Genomic DNA, 21,616 nt, shown 5'->3' with positions numbered 1-21,616 from the left:
GGATCTCTGTGAGTTCGAGGCCAGCCTGGGCTACCAAGTGAGTTCCAGGAAAGGCGCAAAGCTACAGAGAGAAACCCTGTCTCGAAAAACCAAAAAAAAAAAAAGATTTGTGTTACAGTAGTTTTTATAATCTTTATGTCAACCCAGGGTTTGTGAAACTGGGGCCTTTATTTAGTTTTTTTTCTCTATGAGACTAAGCAGGAGAGAATCCAAAGGACTGTGATTTTGTGCTGACAGATGCAAAAGTTATACATTGCATCAATGTGTAGATAGCCCTAATGCATAGCTTTCTAACTATACTGCAAAAATACTACAACCCATAACTCACTTATTCATAACTATTCAAAATGCATTGCTCGGCACAGAAGCATAAAATAGTAGCCTGTTTATATGGACACATAAATTAATCATTATGAATTTTCCACTACCAAATGGATGCATGGATTTTGGAATTTGTAATTATTATAATTTCAATTAGTCTTGCCTACAACTTAGTAATAATGCAGTTGGACTTTTCAATAAATAAATAAAAAATACACATTTTACTTTGATTACACCAAATGACCACAGCTTGATTCTTTAGCAAATTCCCTTGACAAACACTATAGAAATGATTTATCCAAGTATCTCATTTACTTTTATATTTTATTTTCTGCTTTTAGTTTTATAAGAAGATTTTCAAATAATAAATTGATGTTTGAAATATTACATTGAACTCCAAGTTTAAGATGTGGCAAATGGCCTAAATGCTTTAAAGGTTATTGGCATCATTTTTATGGAGAAAGAGCATTTAGTCGGTCTGCCAACACAATTTCTACCTTGGGTTTCTGGAGGAAGGCATGCAGATGCTCTTTGGTTGTATTTCAAAAGACATATACTCTATGACAGCGAGTGGGAAGCATGCATTGGAACTGTAATGACTATATCACTGATTTATATGTGTCAGTTATATACAGCTACATTTTACAATGAATTCTTAGCAAGTCCAAAAGTCACCATGAAGTAGGTGGCAATTTTGTGCTTGTCATGGTATGGTCTGATTAAGAAAGTCAGGAGCCCAGGAAGGGTACTCGTGGAGGTTAAACATAGGTTCGATCCAGGTGAACATGCCCAGCATCACCACAGCAACTCCCAAAATATTTACTCCAAGTCCAGCTTTAACCTAGGAAACGGAGAAAGCATAAATTTCAGTCTCCCAGGGGAAAAAATGTACAAATATTTCAGAATTGCAACACACAAAGCATAAACCTGATTTCCATGCATCCTCAATGACCTATATAACTTGTGATTATCATCAGCTAGGGATATTCTTCCTTTCACGTCAAATGAGAATCTGTCCCCAACTATCATTTTGACAGCACCAGAGGGGTTTCTCTTAGGAATATATGTAAGTCAATTTGCCCTTGTATGTCAAGTTATAATTGGAGATTGATGATCTTCTTTCTCAGTGGACAGGTTTCAGAAAGCCATGTGATAACTATTCTTCAGGATCGCCTGACATTATTGGTTTCCCACGAAGCCATTCTTTATTGGAAAAGTTGTACTGTCACTGATATTCCTCTTCTTTAGTGGTGCTCTTTTTGAAACTCTTACATAATACTTCTAGTGTCCATTGGACAATCTCAAAATAGTTTTTTACACATTAGATATTGTCAACTTCAGCTCTTAAATTGCTTTTCTCACTACCGTTTGTTTTTTTCCCTATACCATAACCTTGCTCATTTGTCTATATAATATCTTTGGCTGGTTCTACGATACAATAGTGGAGGAGGGTAATTGTGACAAAGACTCTATGGCCTGCAAAGCCTGAAATAGTCATGGTTTGTCCCCTCACACTGAATGTTTAGCTACTCCTGATTCTCTGCATTAAAAAATAGCTTTCCAAAGCAAAAGGGAAATATTTAACGTGATTACTATGGAGACCCTTTTCTCTATCCATGCAAGCCACTCATTTATTACATGTCTTTTTGTATTGACACACACACGCACATGTATACATATGTATCATATTTTATGTTAAATATATTCTATTTTCCAACAAGATGTTATGTGCCTTGTATATAGAAACATTCCCAGAAGTTTTATTTTGCTTGGAGGCAGGGATAGCAATCTGGGTGGGAAGAAGGAACAGGAAAACATCTTTTAACTCCATGTATGTAGCAAACTCAGAGAATTGACTTTGACTGTATTCTTGTTTGGGTTGTGTTGGAAATTGGTGATGAGTTTGGTTTAAAACTAGAATATGCTCATATTGGTTCTCAGATACCATGATTTTTGTGTTTGGAGACAAAATGTATGTTCTATCACTTAAATTTGCCTTTGTTTCTCACAGAGACCCTACAAGTGTTAGAATCTAAAGGAAAGAGACTTTTCCTCAGGCACTGGGCAGTGTCTTATTCAGAGCAAATATTTCATAAACAATTGTAGTAAAGAACCGTAGTGTTGTTTTGATTGATGAAGGTTTTTGACCCTGTTTCTTCTTGCCTTAGGTTGCATCCTAATCTTGCCATAATTTGAAGAAGTCATGTTAAGAAATTCTGTGTTCTTTTTCTTTTCCCCAGACCTGTGCTCATGTATTCCACATCTTTATTTGTGACCATAAACTCTAATGGCATGTCCACTTTTTAAAAATAATTCTATGACCAGTCATGCACATAGTTTTAGAAACAGACTTCGAACCCTAATTTTCTCAGTGGTTGATTAGAGTGCAAGGGTAGTGCTTGTTTGGGCCAGCAGGTAGAGTGGTGCATTGGGGGACACCCTGTTTTTTCAGCTGCTAACTTACCATGTCGATGACTTTCAGGTGGCCATATGAAAAAACAATAGCATTGGGTGGATTTGCAACTGGCAGAAGGAATGCAAATGATGTGCAGAGTGTGGAAGGCAGCAGAATATGCAGAGGGTTCACATGAATGGCTTCAGACTGTGGAAAAAGCCAAAGAGAGTTGAATTAAAACACTGAGGGTGGGCACCAAACATGAAAATGAACAAACTTATTGTAAAATATTTTCCCAGAATCAAGTTGAAACCTAAAGGCATAAAATTTTGCATAATTTATAACTTTTTGGAGAATTTTAAAGTGTCTCTTATTTCTATAGTTATTGCTATGTATTTAGACCTTTATATTATTATTCATTTAGAAAGTGAAGTACCACTTATCTCAGAAACTACATAAAACCAAAGTGATTTATTATATAATTAGTGTATATGCATGCACATGATATACCATATAATATAATATCTTTGTGTATTCTTTTTTTTTTTTTTTTTTTTTTTTGGTTTTTCGAGACAGGGTTTCTCTGTGTAGCTTTGCGCCTTTCCTGGAACTCACTTGGTAGCCCAGGCTGGCCTCGAACTCACAGAGATCCGCCTGGCTCTGCCTCCCGAGTGCTGGGATTAAAGGCGTGCGCCACCACCGCCCGGCTCTTTGTGTATTCTTAAACATTTTAGAATATTATAAGCTGGCTAGTCTAGCTCAAAATAATAGATGATGTTACTGAGGTCAGAGACACCAAAGAAATTATCAAGCATGCAGCTGACATCCAAGAGAATCTGGAGGAGGCCTGGGTGTCTATGGCTCTAGAGATTTTCAGTGTACTACTAGCTCAATCATTTCTATGAGAAATGTGAAATTCCTCAGTGATAATTACTTAAGAAGAATTGTTATTATCTGAAACTCATCGCATAACTTTCTAAAAACTTAATTTCTCTAAATAAAAACAGAAAGCTGAGATGGTATTTTGCCTGTGATTTCTTGCCAATAAACAATTGATAAACAATCTTTATGTTCATTTCTAATTTGAAGCAGCAACTCAAGTCTATGAGTAAATAACCCTGTGGAGTGTCTGGAAAGCATGTTCAGAGAGACTATCCTGGTTGTTTCTTTAAAACAATTCTTAATTTAAAGTGCTTTCTTTTCACCAAAATAACCCACTTAAATCAGAAAAAACATTTCACACAAAGCTATCTCATGTAATTGCTATGGAGCAAGGAAAATGGGGTCTTTCCACCTCTCTTAGCAAATTGTCTCATTTATTTCCTGGGCATCAGAGACCTGCCTAAGGTATTTAGGCCATGGTTAAGACTATTTCTCATTCTCATTCATCTGTCCATCTCTTATAGGAAGAACTTTTTAAAAACTTAGGAACACTGTTCTGAAGGGAGATATTTTAAAGTGCCAGGAACTATGAATCATCTTATAGCTGCAATGGATCCAGAATGGTTTCACATTTGCAAACTCAAACAAAACAAAACAAAAACCCAGAAAGAGAGAAGGTAAATTGTTGACTAAAGATTTACATACTACTACATAGATTACATAGTATTACATACTATTACATAGATTCACATACTGCTTGAATGTGAAACATAGTTCCCTTGAGCAAATGTCACCTGGTGCAGGTAAAGACCATATATAAGTTGCTTACAGAAGGTCCATTTGGGCCAAAAGAAGCTCCATACCACAGGATGAGAACTTACAGTCAAAACAACAACAAAACCTACTCTAGAGGAAAACAATACAAATGTAATACTCACCAAAGGAGATAATATAGGGAAAAGAATGGTGATGGTAGCTGGGTTGCTGGCTACCTCTGTCAAAGATGTGACCATCAAAGAAGATATCAGAATTATTAGCCAAATTGGTAATGAACCTAAAGGAGATAATTTACTTCCTATCCAGCTAGATAGTCCTGATTCCTAAAAAAAACAAATTTGCAGTATTTATTATTCATATAATTCATTTTTTAATTATTATTTTTTCATTAATTTTACATCCCGACCACAGATTCCTCTCCCTCTTCTCCTCCTGTTCCTTCCCTCTGCCTTCTCTCTGCTCCCCGATCCACTCCTTCTCTGTTTCTGGTCAGAAAGGGGCAGGCCTCCCCTGAGTGTCAATAAAGCATGGCATATCAAGTTAAGGTAGAACTAAGCTCCTCTCTTTGTATTGAGGCTGGATGAAGTGACCTAGTATGAGTGATAGGTTCCCAAGAGCCAGCCCAAGAGTTAGGGACAGGTCCTGATCTCACTTCTAGGAGTCCCACAAATAGACCAAGAGACACATCTGTTCCATTCATTTTAATGAACTGCAATTTAATCACACACACACACACACACACACACACACATACACACACACACACAAAGTGTTTACTGAGTTAGTTTCTGAAATATCATTTCCCATATTCTTGTTTTTTGGTAAATATGGATAGTTTTGATATGGACAAATTTTCAGAATTATTTTAATACTATTGCCATGCTTTAAGAAGTTTAAATGGTCTCTCTATGCTTTTTTCTATTATATTTTAATTTTATGTAGTTAACATATATAAATGTCTTGATGAGTCATGATAGACTATAGAGCTTTAAGAAAAGGGAAGCCCTCAGGCTCCTCTCTCTTTTCCTAAGCTGTACCCCACCCCCAGAGCAAGAACTTTAAATTGCTGTTAGCTATTTACACTGATATTTATGTATTAATATAGTTATCTTTCAAATTAATATTCTAATTATGCTTTTTCTTAAATTTTCAACTTGAAACATTAATGATTGATTTCTTAATATGTTACCTGAGGATTGTTTTCTTATATCATTCATCATACATACATTTTCTACCTTTTAATTCCCCATGACATTGCAATACTTTAGTTAAATCAATATTTGATATTTACTGCTGTAATTATATAAATATTGTTCATTGCTGAGCCACTTAACCATCTAAGATTATATTTACTTTCTTTGTTTTCCAAAGAAAACATTATTCTGTTTGCATAGTTTTCTAAGTACCTATCACTAATTCATCATGCTCTTCAAACTATCTGGAGACCTATCTAACAAGCAAACAAACACATGAATTAAGTGGGTTTGTTTTGTTCATGTTCCTTCAAGTTGTCTGTCCTGGAATAGAGCCTCCCTCCACTCCATCTGGACTAGATTCATTTTAAATTTACTTAACTTCCTCCTTGACTCACCACTCTGCTTTGTGGGAACCCCTCCTTCATTCCATTCATTTGGAGAAGCACATCCTTTCATATGTGCTGAGATTGTTGGACGGAAGGCACTTTTTCAGACTCTATAGGTCTGAAAATTCTTTCATTTCTCTTTACACTTTTTTTGTAGTTCTGATTTTGAGAATTCTAATTTTGAAATCATTGAAATTGTTCAGCAATGTTAAGCTATTAATCTATTTTCTTTGTTTTACTGTGGAGTTCTTTAGATTAATTGAATACTGGTCTTTGATTGCATTTAGTCCAAAAAATTGCCTGCACTCCAATTAATAGGTTTGTTACTCTGTTTTTCCCCCTAGAAGAAAAAAAATCTACCTTTTATGAGATCACACTTATGACAAACTAGGCTATGCATCAGAAGAAACTTTGATTATAAGTAGTAAATTCAGTTCCAAAGTGAATACAAACATCACAGACATGAACACTAGATATAAGTTGTATTGTTCATTGTTTTGATTCATATACAGAATTAACTATTTTATTTGTTTGTATTTTAGCACTTGTATGTTTGTGCTGTGTGTGTTTATATGTGTTTGGGCACATGTTTGTGTGTGTGTGTGTAAGCCTTGGTTTGATGCCAAGAGTCTTGTCTGCCCTTTATGCTATATGTGGAGGCAAGTTCTCTCAGAAGAACCCATAGTCCACTGACATGGTTAATCTATCTACCTAGCTTGCTCTGGAATTACAGAGGGCTACCACACCCACCTGCCATTTACATGGGTCTTGGGGATTTGAACTTTGTTCCTCAAGCTCATAGAGGAAGCATTTTATCCAATGAGCTGTAGATGGGTTTGGATATTAGTTTTATAGATTTATACATATATGGGTATAGATACTGAATATAGTGTTTAGAAGTATAAAAACTGAAGTACAAGGACATAGATTCCTAGCAGATGAAGGAAGAGTGTGTTTTATCTAGGTCTGATTGAGAGTAATTCACCACTTGTTTGGGATTCTTTCTGGAGTCCATTATGATTCTATCTCCACCTCAAGATTCTGAGATCTAAAATGTAGACTCTTCTTGAATTCCTCCAGCATGAACCTCTTAATAGCGCTCTTAGCCAAGCATCTTGGAGGCTTTGCTTCTGAGAATTTACTTGTGTTGTTGTTAGAAATGGCCTTCCTTTCTACTTTTTTTCTCTTTCTAAACAGACTCTTGAGGAGTTTGTAGACTAGTGCTCTAGTTATCTTTTCACAATTTTACTTTATTTTTTAATTAAAATGGAATTACATCATTTCCTCCTCTCTCTTCTCTGTAACCCTTCCCATGCCCCCTTCTTTATTATTGTTATACACACACATACCCAGACTCACATACATGACTGCGTGCGTGTGTGGGTGCACACACACGCGCGCGCGCGCACACACACACACACACACACACATGTATATATTAGAGTGTTAGTGTTGCTTGTGTGTATATGTTGTAGGCTGATCACTTGGCACTGGACAGTCATCTCCTTTTAGTATTTACTGTCTTTTATACCTTTTTTGTATTTCTGATATATTTCAATTTTATCTTTGAACAGTGTTGCTGACTTTTAAATATAAAGTTGATATAATTCTAAATTTTAGAGGATTACTTGGTGATTATTTTTTAAATGATATTTTCTTTTACTTTTCATATCATTAATAGTTCTTACATCTCTTTGAGGCACCAATGACAAAATTTAAAGTGTTTTTTGCTTTGTTCATTTACTTCACCTTTTCTTTGTTTCATTTCTTTTTGTTTCTATGTTCATTTTATTTTTCTGTCTTTGGTTATTGTATGTGGGGTTTCCCCCAACTATCTGGTGACTCTTGACTACCTACTCATTTTTATTTAAAGAGATCATTAAGCGGTGATTTAAAGCTCTTGGTGATAAGCAAGGACTGTTGATGAAGACGATGCTTCAACTTTGCTACAGAATAAGGCAATTTTCTAAAGGCTGTGTAGCCCTTCATGAGTGGGGATAGATTTGAAGAAATCGCATAGCCTTGGAAGCTTTTAAAACCATCTTTAATATCCAGCTCTGGCTTCTTCCATGCTTACAATATGATCTGTTGCTTACAATTGTTTCTCACTTTCAGGATCTTACTATTAAATCACCTAATTTCTTGAGAACTCCTCCATTTTCTGACCTATATACTTCATCTGCTTGCACAAAACCATTTACTCCTACAATACTTTCCTTCTATTGTGTGTGGTTTGAACACCTTTTGCCTGTTCTTGACTGTGCTATAGAGTTTTTAACCTTTAAAGACTGGTAGGAGTTGTGTCATTATTATTATTATGTTCTTGGGAGCTTAGGAATATTTGAGAAAACAGTATTTAATTTTTCAGAGTTATCTTCAAAAAAGCATTTGAGGAATATGTAAAAAACCAATAATAAAGAAATTATTCACTGGTTAGAGTTGGACCGTGTCTATCACTTTGTGGGACATCAATCATCTTAAATAAAACAAATCAGGGCATTTAAGAGAGAGTCACAGCATGAGGTAAATAGTACATAATTGCTATCTCATGTTTTTTTTTCAATTAGAAATATTCCCTGGCTTGAGACACTTGCCAGACAAATTATAACTTTGAACAAATGTTTTTCAAGTTGGCTCCTAGTATTAAAAAGAAAAAAAAACCAATCTTTGGGGTCATATTTGTGTACAGACTTTTTTCTGGGAAACTGATGACTTCAGTTTGGTTACTCAGGAATAGTTTTTTCTGGAAAGTCTTGTATAATGCAGATTCTGGTTACTAGGATTTTTATAATGAATTAGTCCTCCCTCCATGATTTCCCTAATTTTTCCACTGAGAGAGCCATGTGCATCCGACTAAGTCCACACCTTTTCATTTCCTCAGATTTGGCTGTTCTAGGGTCTGGTCGATGCTTTCAAAGCCACTTTGAGTGTCTAGAATCCAGTCTAGACATATTTTGAGGAGAGATGAGCAAAATTCTTATGAATGCCAGACTTTCTGATTCTGCTTTCCTCACAGTTCAAATCAGCAGACATAGAGATGGCAGTTATTTATTCTGAGAATTCAGATCTCATTACTGCTGAAATAGTAGAAAAGAAAATTGTTATTGTCTTATATTTCTACCATTTTTATCTGGACAGGTTATGAGGCAAGGCAAATCTAAGCCTAAAGCAATTTTGCAAAAGGCTCTCTGAATTGAGATGATTTCCAAAACTTACAGTTATGACTAAATCCTATTGCTAAAGCTCAGAATCTAAATACTATACAGAAACTAGTAAATTAGAAGCAAATGATATTCTCCTAACAAATTATCAAGAAGAAAAGATAACAATTTGTCCCGAGAATTGAAATAAATACATAAACATATGACTTCTAAGAGGCCAGGGGACATTTCACAACTCCTCCCTTGCCATTCTCTTGTTTGTGACTGAGTATGGAGATGAATGCAAACAAGCTCTGAGTATTTAAAGAAAGCTATGAAACCCGTGAGTGAACAGTTTGTAGTCAGACACAAGGATATTCTTGGCTTTTTCAGAAAAATTTTTGAGAGCTTCATACATGATGCTGCATCAATACCACTCCTACACACCCCTCCCCAAGCTTCTCCCATATCTCCCCCACTAAATTCATGGTCTCATTTTCAATTATGTATTATTATTCATATGTATTATTTTTCTAAATATACATAGATATACAACTTCCTGAGTCCATTCGACATTGTTTGTATATAAATGTGCCCAAGAATTTTTAGAGAGGATAATTTTCTTCTAGCATATCTACAATGACCAGGGCAATGAGAAGGGATAGGCGCTTGCTTTTTATCGGCTGGTGAACAGATCAATGGCCATCTCTCTAACTCATGATGGTTTCATTCCTTCCTCACAGTGGATATAATATATTAGAAATTGTCACATTAATTTTCTGGACTTCATTCACTAGATATATTTATTTATGGTGTTATGTTTTAGTCTCTTTATTTGACAATGACAAAATTATGGCTTATTGAATTGAAACTCAAGATTCACACAAATTCCAAATGAAATAATGTAAAAATATAAGCAAGCAAATAAACATGTTCCATTAGGAATCATGTTTTTTAATCTGTTTTTGCTCTTACTAAGCTACTAATATGATATCATGGAATAAAAATTTAAATCTTCTTTGCATTATTTTTTGACATGATGAGACACCATAGCATTAATGTTTATGCTTACAGCCTGTAAAAGTTCTTGGACTATGAACTCACCTCCTCTGTGTGGGATACTGCATGGCTATTGAATTCTGCATTATTAAAATTAGAGGATAAAGGTGAATATGCCCAAAGCTTGAGTGTGTCTGTATTCTTCTTTTCAACCACCTAGTTAATTGTTAAGTATCTTACACACTGAGCATTACCTGACAGCCATCTGCCAGGGCAAAACCTCCACCAACAAGAATGGCTATGTCCCAGGGCATGAATGACTGGAATTCTTTCCAAGTAATCAGGGGAGAGTAATCAAAAGCAACTGCAAAACAAAAACCCTACAGTTAAATATTGTTGAAAATAAGAAAATCTGACAATTTTATCAGTATCCTGAATAGTCATTTTACAAGAAACTTATAATATTATGATGCTGTTTTCAAGGCAGCAATTAGATCTCGACTTTGAGTTTCCACTGACCTTAGGTGGAATATTGTATTAAAAATGCTATAACTTTGCATCTGGGGAGATGGCTCAGCAGTTAAGCCCATTGGCTCTTCTTCCAGAGGACATGAGTCCAATTCCTAGCATCTACATGGTGGCTCACAGCTGTCTGTAACTCTGATTCTACACTGATCTGACACTCTTTTCAGACTTTTACAGGCACAAGGGATCCACATAGGTGCAGGGAGACACTAACACACATAAAAAATACTTCAATAAACTATTAGAAAGTAACTTGGACAAATGCTTCAGATAATATTTGAGGTACATTTAGATAAATTATTATGATGTCATTAGTAATGCCATTCATTCATTGACTCATCTTTCTACTCTTACTATAGGACAATGTATTGAAATCTGTCAAGTTGACATGATGTAGAATCAGCAGAGAAGGGAGACTCAATGAAAAATTATTTTGATTGGTTTGGCCTTTGGGTATTTCTGTAGGGGGCTGTCCTGACCATTCATTGATGTGGGAGGACCCAGCCAACTGTGCATCATACCATTTCATGTGATGAGCCCTGGATTTTATAAGAGTAGAAGAAGCTTCAAAATCATGAATGTATTTTTGCTCTTGACTGTGGATGTGATGTGACTGAAGTTCCTGCCTTCATGTCTACTCAATGATGGACTGTACCCAGGGGAGTAAGCCAAAGCCTCCCCTTCTTTATGTTGTTCTGTTGTCAGGGTATTTATGTTAGCAGCCAACATGAAACTGTATTTCCAAACTGTTATAACCCATTTTTCCTATGTATGTAACATAAGAATACAGCTCCTGAAAGCTGATGTTAACATAAAGCACAGGCATGAATGAATTGTGTATGAGCAGTGCATGTAGGAGAATGCATGCTTCTGCAGATGTGTGCACTTCCTTGTCCATGGGTTGTGAGTACAGTCAGTGCTCCTACTGAATAACTTTTCCAGTTGTGACCCCAGGTTAATGTCCACATGGGACTTATTCTCTGTTTCTTCAAGGACTTCTGTGAAACTGTAAGTAATCTTTCTCATGAAACCCTTTTCTGGGTCCTCAAAATTATTACTGAGGTCACATCGCAAAAAAAGTGACTCTAAATCCTTCTTTCCTTGTTAGCCAAATTCTGATTTTGGCAGGGTATGTGGTAGTATCCCTTATAGAAGAACTGGAACCTGGGTATAAAAGGAAATCTACTTTTCACTTCTGCAAACTCTAGTAAATCTTCCTGTAGGTAGAGATTAAGGCTGGCTAAGTAGGGGGTTCAGGATGTAAGTGAGATATGCTAAGATAGAGGTTATGCTGGCATGGCCATTTTAATATCCTATGTGCTAACTGAAGCTTGTGGAATTTTAATTTCTTCAAAAAGGTCTTTTATAAATTCAGTATTAGAAATGATACTCAACCAGTTTTTCCAGTAGATGTAGTTTTTGTCAATTCCTTAGCTGGAATTAGAAAGAAAAGTAGTCCTGCAACTAAAGCAACAGTTGAATCTGTAACATAACCAGGGTACCTAAAAAACATGAACAAATGTGTACATTAAAAATGGTATGAAGAAGTTACATGAGATAAGATGTCAGTTAATTATGTTAATAATAATTAAATAGAAGTGATAATAAATATAGGTCATTTACTGTGGAAAATCTGTTCTAAAACACACAGATTCCCAATGAAGTGATGCAACATATAAGGCCCAATCATTTCAGAATGCATTCCTAATAATTCAATACATTTCTCATATTGTCAATACCAAATAAACAGATGACACCTTATCAGACCAACAGAGCAAAATGTTCAGGTAAACCTTCAGGTGTGTTAACCAATTTTCTCTTTGAAATATTGCTTTTTATTATAATGTCAGAGAATTGAGGTTTAAACAGTTGCTGGAGTTTGGCAAAGACCCGTGTAATTGATTTATAACGTCATTCTATTGAATTTAGGGAGACATGCTGTTGCTAGTGTCCCCTCAAACTCCTCTATAAACTGTGAAAGCAAATTGATCTGGTTTCTGGGATGAAACACCTGCTTCTGCAGTGGGCACTAGACCTACATACAAAGGAAATCAACCCCATTTGATACTTTGCCTTCTAGAAACTTAAGAAGATTAATTATCAGAATGGCTTACGAGATGCTCACAAATGAGCCCTGTGCAAATTAAGAGTAATTCGGGAACAGATGGGGCTAAGAATTGCCAGACCATTCTAGCAAAAAGACAGGTTCCTGGAAGCTCAGCAGTTAAGAGGCACCTGGATATTATACAAATGAAACAGACACAAATAATTAGAATACAGCTTTAGATGTCAGCAGTATCAACTATGTGCATTTTTGTAGCCTGAAGAAATATGTACATCATAAGGCTTGTTTTTCTATCTTATAACTCAGTCTACTTATTTGCTATGCAAGTGTTTATGCTCTTGTAGTTTATATATAAAAAAATCTAAATAATCAAGGAAGTACATTATTTTTCTCAATTTGATAATTTTTTAAAATTATCTTAAATACAGGCTTACTTTCTTTCCTTGTTGACTAAAAACCTACAGTGGCTTAATTATTTCTAAAATCCTGACCAATCCTTCTAAATATATTGTTTTCTTATTATTCTATTTTAGTTACAGTTCTTGGCTAAGCTTTTGCCAAACTGGGCCAGGTGTCATGTAACTGAATTTTGTTTTATATGAAAAGACATATTGAAATCAGTCCAGATTCAAACAGATGGAATGAAAACATTAGGTGGTAGCAATAAATCTTAATATATCATATCAGCTTTAGAAATTGTTACTGCCTAAAATCTGCACGTCATACATATATTTTACAGAATACACACTTTAGATAAATCCAGGTATAAATGTTGACAGACATTTTCATAAAACATTTTAAATTATAATTGTTTTATTTATTACTTTGAATTTTGATTCATTATGAACTGGGTTATCTCAGCACTATCGAATATTAATCCTATACAGATTTTACTGTGATTGTTTTATTTATATTTTCAAGCTCTATCCTCTTTCAAGCCTTTCCCCTTTCCTTTTGCTGACTCTCACAGTGCGGGGTGACAGAAGAGGCAACTGCTCATAGCAGCCCTGTTTGTCTGCCACAAACAAAAAACATCTCCTGAATTACGGTATCCTTCTGTAAGGAAGAAAAATTAGATGCTGATTATACTGAATATTCTATTGGGATTTTCTCCTAGTTTTTATTTGCTATTATTTGCTATGTTTTCAATATATTACTGTTGAGAGAGAGAGAGAGAGAGAGAGAGAGAGAGAGAGAGAGAGAGAGAGAGAGAGAGAGAGAGAGAGAGAGAGAGAGAGAATAATGCTGTGGACATTGGATTTTAAAGGGAGGTGGAGTTTGTTTATTTATTTATTTTGCTCTAAATCCTATTAGAAAAATACAAAGTACTAATTTTCTATTGGACAATAGCTTGTTTTAAATAATTTGATGATGCTTTTGCATCAAAACGAGAAGTTCTTTGCCTAAAGGAATCAAAAGGACCAAGCTGATCTTTCAAACTATCTACCTCATGCATTGCTTGAGCAAGCTGGTCATAAGAAATTTGAATTCATCCTTTGCACCTTAAAAAAAATACTGACAATGCCTGTGAAAACAGAAAATTCAGGCTGAGATAAGGTAGTGTTTCTCTCTTCCATCAGGCCAAATTACACCTGACTCAAACAGTTTTGATTTGTGCTCCCAAACTAAATGGATTCTTGTTGGGGGTGTGAGACCAGAAGTCCAAGATGAAACTCTTCTAGATTTAAGAACCAGAGCATATTGGTTGAAAATAGACTGAGAACACACTGTGTAGCATTTATGTCACACAATATTTATTTATCACTTTTACTAGAAAAAAATAGCAGTATTCTCTGTGCTACTGTAACTTCCAACTTCCAGGTAAAAGAAGTGAGAGCATGTGCAGTGGCTTGTGCAGAATAAACAGAAGTTTCCAGAGCATAGTCAGGTGCGTGCGGGGTTTCACAGCCACCATCCTAACCAGAGCAGATTCTCGTCTCTATGCAGCTCAGATGTCTAACTTTGTCCTGAGGGAATAGCCTCATGTTTAATGGACCCTCATATGTATACAGGGTATGATGGTCATCCTTTTTTGCTTTCTTACCTTATCCTTAATACCTCACCCCCAAGAAGATTAGACATAAAAATATTTTTTTCAAAGAAATGAACAAAGCATCTCATGCAGTTTTTCAAAGGTGTAGGACATATGTGGCCGTGACACGGCACTGAACAGAAGGAAGGGCTGCCAGACTCACATTAATACTTACTTTGAAAACAAGACTGACCAACCAGTAATAAAGCCAGGATCCCGACTGAACCATAGCAAGGCCATTAGGATGAAGATTACCAAGGTCACGATTTCCTGATACCTGTAGAAAAACCCGCTGCGGTCATTTCTTATTTTCTCAACATTTGGGAAAACTCTGAGCTGTTTGTTGTCAGGCTAATCTTCACAGGTCATGGCCGCTATGGGAACTTGATACGTTCTTACTTGGAGAGTATGGGTGCTCTTAGAAGAAACCTTTTCTCCTCAGATTCTCTGGATTTTGTTTTGGTTTTTCTACCTAGCAAATTTTACTTGGGCACTGGTATGTATTTCATTTTAGTGGCTTATAGTCACTGAACTTTACAGGTTTGTGGTCTTAGGCAAGCGTTATGGCATCCTTGCTGGCAAATATGTGATTATTTGCTTTAACTTCTTGTGTTTATCTGTGTGAGTTTGCATGCATGTAGTGTGTGTGTGTGTGTGTGTGTGTGTGTGTGTGTGTGTGTGTGTGTGTGTGTGTGTGGTGGGCACTCATGCATTTCTTACCTAATTGGCCCAAGTTTTTCATATTCTTGCTTGATCACCTCGGCACACGCCTTTTCTTTGAGTGTTTTGGTTTTGCCACATTTGAACATCTCCTTAAAGCTGAAACAGGTAAGAAAACTTTGAGTTAAGGAAATTATTCTATCATCACCTTCCTTCATGGAGGAACGTCTGTGAGGGTTTCATAGCTGTGATTCTCTGCTGACACCAGGAGCCCTTGTCCTGTGCCCATGCCTGTGTCTATTTCATTGACTGTTCTCTGTATTGTCTGGCTTGCTCACTGCTAGATGTTTGATTTTTGCTTTGCTTTCTGTGACATCTACCCATCTACTCCCTTTCAAAGACCTCTTGTACTACTCACACATTTCCGTGTACCACTCACCTCTATCAGTCTCTGTACAATGATAAATATAAGTATGTGCTATATATTTGATAATTCTGTTACATTAAAATGTGTATTTAGGGAGCATCTTGGTGGCTACGTTCTGAACACATGGAAGTTCCATCTTGTTATGTAGGCATGGAGGGCAGGGACAGAAAAGAAACATAGATGTTCTCTTCAGCCTAAGTACCGCTCCATTTCTACCTTTAGCTGCTTGCAGTTGTAGCCTCTCTTCACTGTGATTATCATTATGATTTAGTCTCAAGGTCTAGGATCTTTAAAACTTTAAACAATATTTGTGGGACATAACTCTAGATGTAATATTTTTTAAATCCCCCTGGAGGAAGAATCAAAAGGGGAAATCGATTCTTAGGGATTATCTCTTGGAATGATGATGAGTTCAGTTAGGTCCTTTTGTGTGAGCAGTAAACACAGAAACAATCTTCTGCAAAGTTGTAGTTTCGGAGAAAGTGAGAAGGACGATGAAACAGTGAGAAAGTAATTACCAACGCAGATGGAGTTCATGCTTGGTCATCATTTTCCATGTCACTCTGTTATAAAACATTGTTCCATGCTTCCTTTTTGAAGGAGCAGGATTTCCTTGATTTTTTTTTTTCTGTTGTTGTTTGTCTGTTTGTTTGCTTAAGACAGGGTCTCTCTGAATACTCCTGGCTGACCTGGAACTCATTATGTAGTCCAGGCTGGCCTTGAACTCAGAGAAATCTACTTGCCTCTGCCTCTCAAGTACCTGGGTGAACAGTATTTCTGTGATTCTTAAGGCACCCATCCTAAGCATTCACAGTTACCTCCATGCGAGCGCAATGACCTCTGACTGTAATTGGTTGGCTATTGTTTCATTTATTATCAGAGAAGGGCTAACAAATTTTCATTTCAATCAAGTTTCTAATGCCAGTCTCAAATTTTTATCCCTAATCACAACACAAAAACTGTTATTCCAAGAAACAAATCTGAGGACCCCCTTGAGAACTATCTGTAGAAGAGAAAACAATAGTCAAAAATAAAACTTTTCCTTAGAAACCCCTTTCCACCCCGTACACTGCATACATCCTTTGTCCCTTCAGCTGCAGATGGTAAACAGTTAGGTCAAGCCAAATTTGCTCTGCTGTAAATGAAAGTTAATATTAAACAAAGAAACAAATAAAGCATTTGAGGATGTGTCTACATCTCCATTGAAATAAATGCAGAAGACTGATGGATGAGCCTCTTATATGTTGGAGTTGTTTACAATGAGTGAGTTAACTGTGCTAACAGCCAGAGCACTAATCAGAATGTATGGTAGTCTGCCAGGGGGGTGGCAGCTCATTTCTGTTTGTCAATCTGGAGTCTTTAGAGGTAAACACTCTGGCAAACTGAAAAGGATTCTGAAAAATTAACTGCAACATGAAACTGCCATGTCTAACCAGTAGTGGACAGCAAGAGGACTGTTTAATACAACACTGATCATGATTTATGGACTTTGCCTAATGAGTGCATTTCATAGAGACTTTTTGGTTCCTCTTTGGGAGCACATACTAATATTTCTGCTCTTTACTGTCTTAATTTTTTAAATCCTCAGTGACATGCTGTATTAAAATAATAATGGAGGTTGCCTATGTATTTGTTTAAAGTCGTTAAAATCAGAACAAAGAATGAAGCAGCAGTGGCTAGTCACTGGACAGTGTGTCCATGTCCACTGTGGGGATCATTCTCCCTGCTTCCAATCTTGCTACCTGTGCAACTGAACCAGCCTCCCAAAGCTTGGATTTCCAGGGAGGGGCAGTTAGTATGCAGCTGGCCTGTCACACTGAAGGCCACCTGCTGAAGTCAGTGGCATTCCACACATTTGCTTCAGCAGGAGGACTGTCACATGCTGCTTCCACAATCTGGATAGAACATTTTAAAAATCATCGGTCCTACCTCCCAACTACTAGCCCAATTGGGCAGTTATGAAGAAAAAATAAGATGAAAAATGGAGAGGGGAAAAATGTTGGTCATTACCTGGATAGACCTGGAAACTATAGCCGCTGATGAGACACCACACCCTACCGTACTGTGCATTTTTCAAAAGAAGTCCCAGTGGCAGAGCTCCCCTTAGCTGTCTTAGAGAATAGCATGCTGCTTGGTTCATAGGTCCTTGAGGTTATTTAATTTAAACCATAAAAATGAATTTTAAATATTTTATTATTGAGGAAAGTATTTTCGTGATTTGTGATACACTAATTCCTGATGGAGTGTAAGGAGTTGAAAGTGCAGGCTGCACTTTAGGCTTTGTTGTTTAGCCCTTTGGGGTTTTCACGGTGGCTGTCATCGCAGTCATACAACTACTGAGTGTTTACCAAACTACCAGCCTCAATCCTAGAAAAGCAGCATACTAGAATTCTCTTGAATTCAGAATTTGACATTTTAGTGGCAATTGTGGTTCTTTATTGATCAGTGCATCTTACTTTGGTTGCTTCATGTTCAATTTGGAGTCTTAAATGTTGACATCATGGTGCTGGAAGTGATCTTACCAAACTTACAGGTAATTCCTGATGTTTACAGTGAGAGATGCTGAGACTGATCATGGGCTGAGCTTGCAGAGCTAAGTTACCTGTCCTGTGAGAAGCTGGAGTTACCTCTTGTGGTGGTTTGAATAATAATGGTCATAATTATTATAATTATGGTTTTTATTGCTGTGAAGAGGCACCATGACCACAGCAACTCTTATAAAGGAAAACATTTACTTGAAGAGGCAGCTTACAGTTCAGAGGTTTAGTCCATTACCATTATGGTGGAGAGCATAGAGGCATGCAGGCAGACATGGTGATGGCTATGTCTAGATTAGAAGGCAACAGAAAATGGACTCTGATACTGGGTGGTATCTTGAGCATAGGAAACATCAAAGCCTGCCCCCACAGTGACATACTTCCTCCAACAAGGCTAAACCTACTCCAATAAAACCACACCTCCTAATATTGCCATTCTTTATGAGCTTATGGGGATAATTACATTCAAACTACCACAGCCCCTATAGGCTCATATCTTTGAAAACTTGGTTGCCAGGGAGTAGAACTTTTTGAAAGGATTAGAAGGATTAGGAGGGGTGGCTTTGTTGAAGGAAATGTGTCACTGGGGGTGGACTGTGAGATTTCAAAAGCCCATACCAGTCTCTCAAAAACCCATACCAATCTCTCTCTCTCTCTCTCTCTCTCTCTCTCTCTCTCTCTCTCTCTCTCTCTCTCTCTCTCTCCTCTCCCTCTCCCTCTCCCTCTCCCTCTCCCTCTCCCTCTCCCTCTCCCTCTCCCTCTCCCTCTCCCTCTCCCTCTCCCTCTCCCTCTCCCTCTCCCTCTCCCTCTCCCTCTCTCTCAGCCTACAGATTAGGACATAGCTCTCAGCTACTTCTCTAGCACCATGCATGCTGCCATACTTCCTACCATGTTGATAATGGACTAACCTGTGAAACAGTAAGTAAGCAACCAATTAAATGCTTTCTTTTTTAGGAGTTGCCATGGTCATTGTGTCTCTACATAGCAGTAGAACAGTGATAAAGATACCTCACTTTGCTGGGCTGTGGTGGCGCATGACTTTAATCCTGGCAGAGGCAGGCAGATCTTTGTGAATTCAAGGCCAGCCTGGTCTACAGAGTGAGATCCAGGAAAGGAACAAAGCTACACAGAGAAACCCTGTTTCAAAAAACAAACAAACAAACAAACAAACAAACAAAAACTAAAAAAACAAACAAGCAAACAAAAAACAAAAAAACAAAAACAAAAAAAGACACATTACTTCTCCTACTTACTAGCTCCTCACAGAGAATCTTCTCAAGTTTTATTTTACTTTACATTTTGAAGGTATTACCAACTTTGGAACTAGCATGAAGCAGGAGACTCTGCATGTGAATAGTTGAAACTAACTTGATAATCCAAGGACGGACGTTCATCCTAAAACAAGTAGAGGCCATCCATGGCTTCTCACTGTGATAGTTGGATTGGGACCACAATGTAATCAGTTCCTTATGCCTTTCTGAGCAGTTACTATGCCATTGGTTTAAGATTCAAAGGGCACCCGATTGGATCTGTATTTAGTAGGATCTGCCAATGCCAACATTGTTTAAATTATCCCAGCCTATCCTAAAAATATGTTCATGTATCTTAATGTTTTAAGTGTGAAAAATGTGGAGACACACTGTGTGCAGCATAGGGGAGAAAGAGCACCGGATATAGAGCTAAAAGCAAGGGTCACAGACAACCTTTATCACGTGACAGTAAAATGTCTACTTACTTGAATCCCAAGAAAAGCCACTGAAGCCAGATCCAGGACAAGAGTAAGAGGATAACAGCAATTGGGAAGGAAAACAAAAACCAGGATCCGAAGTTGAGGCAACGACACTCAGGGTAACGTCTGTATGGAAAGAGGATGCTGGGTTAGGGAGGAGAGACATGGGAGTCTTCACCGACAGTCATGAGGCAAGGAGCAGCAGTCTACATCATTCTTGTCCTCCGGGCAGAGAAGGCTGCCCTGGAGTGCACTCACAATATGTATGCTAACTAGTATTCTTTTTTATTCCCTGCCCTCATTCTGTAACTACATAACTATACTACACTCCACAAAAGTAGGATGGTTATGTTTTAATTTTTATTCTTTTTAATCAATCTCTAATGAAATACTTGTGAAAAATGCTTATCACTGTAGCTCATATTTGTTAAATACAAAATGAACAAGTGTGCATGAAGCAGTGTGTTTTGCTGTTGTTCAAGTCATCAGACTAGGAATAAGCAAAGACTAATCAGCTAGGCTGGGAACAGATGAGGTGGGAAGAACTCACTGTTGAGGACCATTCCCCATAGGTAGTAGGTAGGCATCCTCATACCTATGAAGAACTTATGCTCTGCTCAGACTGTCTCCTCCAGTGTTTTACAGTTTTTTGTTTTTTTAACCAAAAGGCATAGTACCATCTTGGCTATGTAAGAGGCTATTTCATCTAGCTTTTGCTCAGTCAAATGAGACAGATGAAAATATTTTGTGTAAGACATCTGATTTTTTCTTTATCTTCTAGCTTTTTTTACTTTCAAATGAACATAATAACAACACATCAGCCATTAAACATGCTAAGATAACAAACATCTTCTTTTGGTGATTTTACATTCATTACTTTAAAATATGGCCTAAATACAAAATAAATTATCATATCACAATCATTTCTACATTATAACTACAGAAGAACATCTGGAAATCTGAAAAATAATTGGTTTTGATTAATTTGCTCTTGATGTAATAACAAAAGGCCATTGAAAATCTAAATATACAAAAAAATTAACAATCTGTTTTTAGTGCTTATTGAATTGACAAAATACAGAAATCTTTGTGAAAGTAAAGATTTTTCAGTTTTTGTTATAATTGTCTCATAGCAATTTCCTTCAAATTGAAGCATAACTTCCTGAAGGGAGGAGTGAAGTTCATGGGACTTAGAAAGTAAACAAATGTAAATCCAGAAAACTGAAACTAAATCACAGAGCCCTTCTTCAAGGTTATGGTCAGGAAAACAGTTGCCAGGGAGAGGTTCTGGGACCCCATGAGCTGCATGCAAATCCAGCCCAGATCTCTGGAGTTGAAGCATTTCAGAGTTATCACTTATGCTAGCATGAGCTTTTTGGTGGTGCAGCTGTCACTGAGTAAATTCCAATAAGTAAGTAACTCCAATATGTTTCTCTAAATTGAACTTCAATAGAATTGTCTATTTGGCCTGTTCTGGGTACCCTATTTCGTGTGAGTAGACATTGGTTCAGATCTCCTCAGGAAAAGTCACAAAACATATTTAAA

The 21,616-nt window shown here is 36.9% G+C and overlaps 1 protein-coding gene across 1 annotated transcript in view; it reads right to left on the bottom strand.

The window, feature by feature from the left end:
- Positions 1-534: 534 nt before the first annotated feature.
- Slc13a1 (solute carrier family 13 member 1) overlaps positions 535-21,616 on the bottom strand; it is an 82,087-nt gene continuing 61,005 nt past the window's right edge. Inside the window, exons 8-15 of the mRNA XM_006988395.4 lie at positions 20,078-20,197; positions 15,439-15,537; positions 14,894-14,995; positions 12,017-12,123; positions 10,351-10,460; positions 4,537-4,698; positions 2,786-2,923; positions 535-1,162 (exon numbers count right to left, since the gene is read on the bottom strand). Of these exons, the coding sequence (XP_006988457.1) occupies positions 1,025-1,162; positions 2,786-2,923; positions 4,537-4,698; positions 10,351-10,460; positions 12,017-12,123; positions 14,894-14,995; positions 15,439-15,537; positions 20,078-20,197 (976 nt within the window). The 3' untranslated portion in view covers positions 535-1,024. The remainder of the gene's footprint in view (positions 1,163-2,785; positions 2,924-4,536; positions 4,699-10,350; positions 10,461-12,016; positions 12,124-14,893; positions 14,996-15,438; positions 15,538-20,077; positions 20,198-21,616) is intronic.

The sequence above is a fragment of the Peromyscus maniculatus genome, chromosome 3, assembly GCF_049852395.1.
Source record: "Peromyscus maniculatus bairdii isolate BWxNUB_F1_BW_parent chromosome 3, HU_Pman_BW_mat_3.1, whole genome shotgun sequence".
Lineage (NCBI taxonomy): Eukaryota > Metazoa > Chordata > Mammalia > Rodentia > Cricetidae > Peromyscus > Peromyscus maniculatus.
Note: the sequence above shows the minus strand (reverse complement) of the source record. Positions and strands in the feature narration are given on the sequence as shown.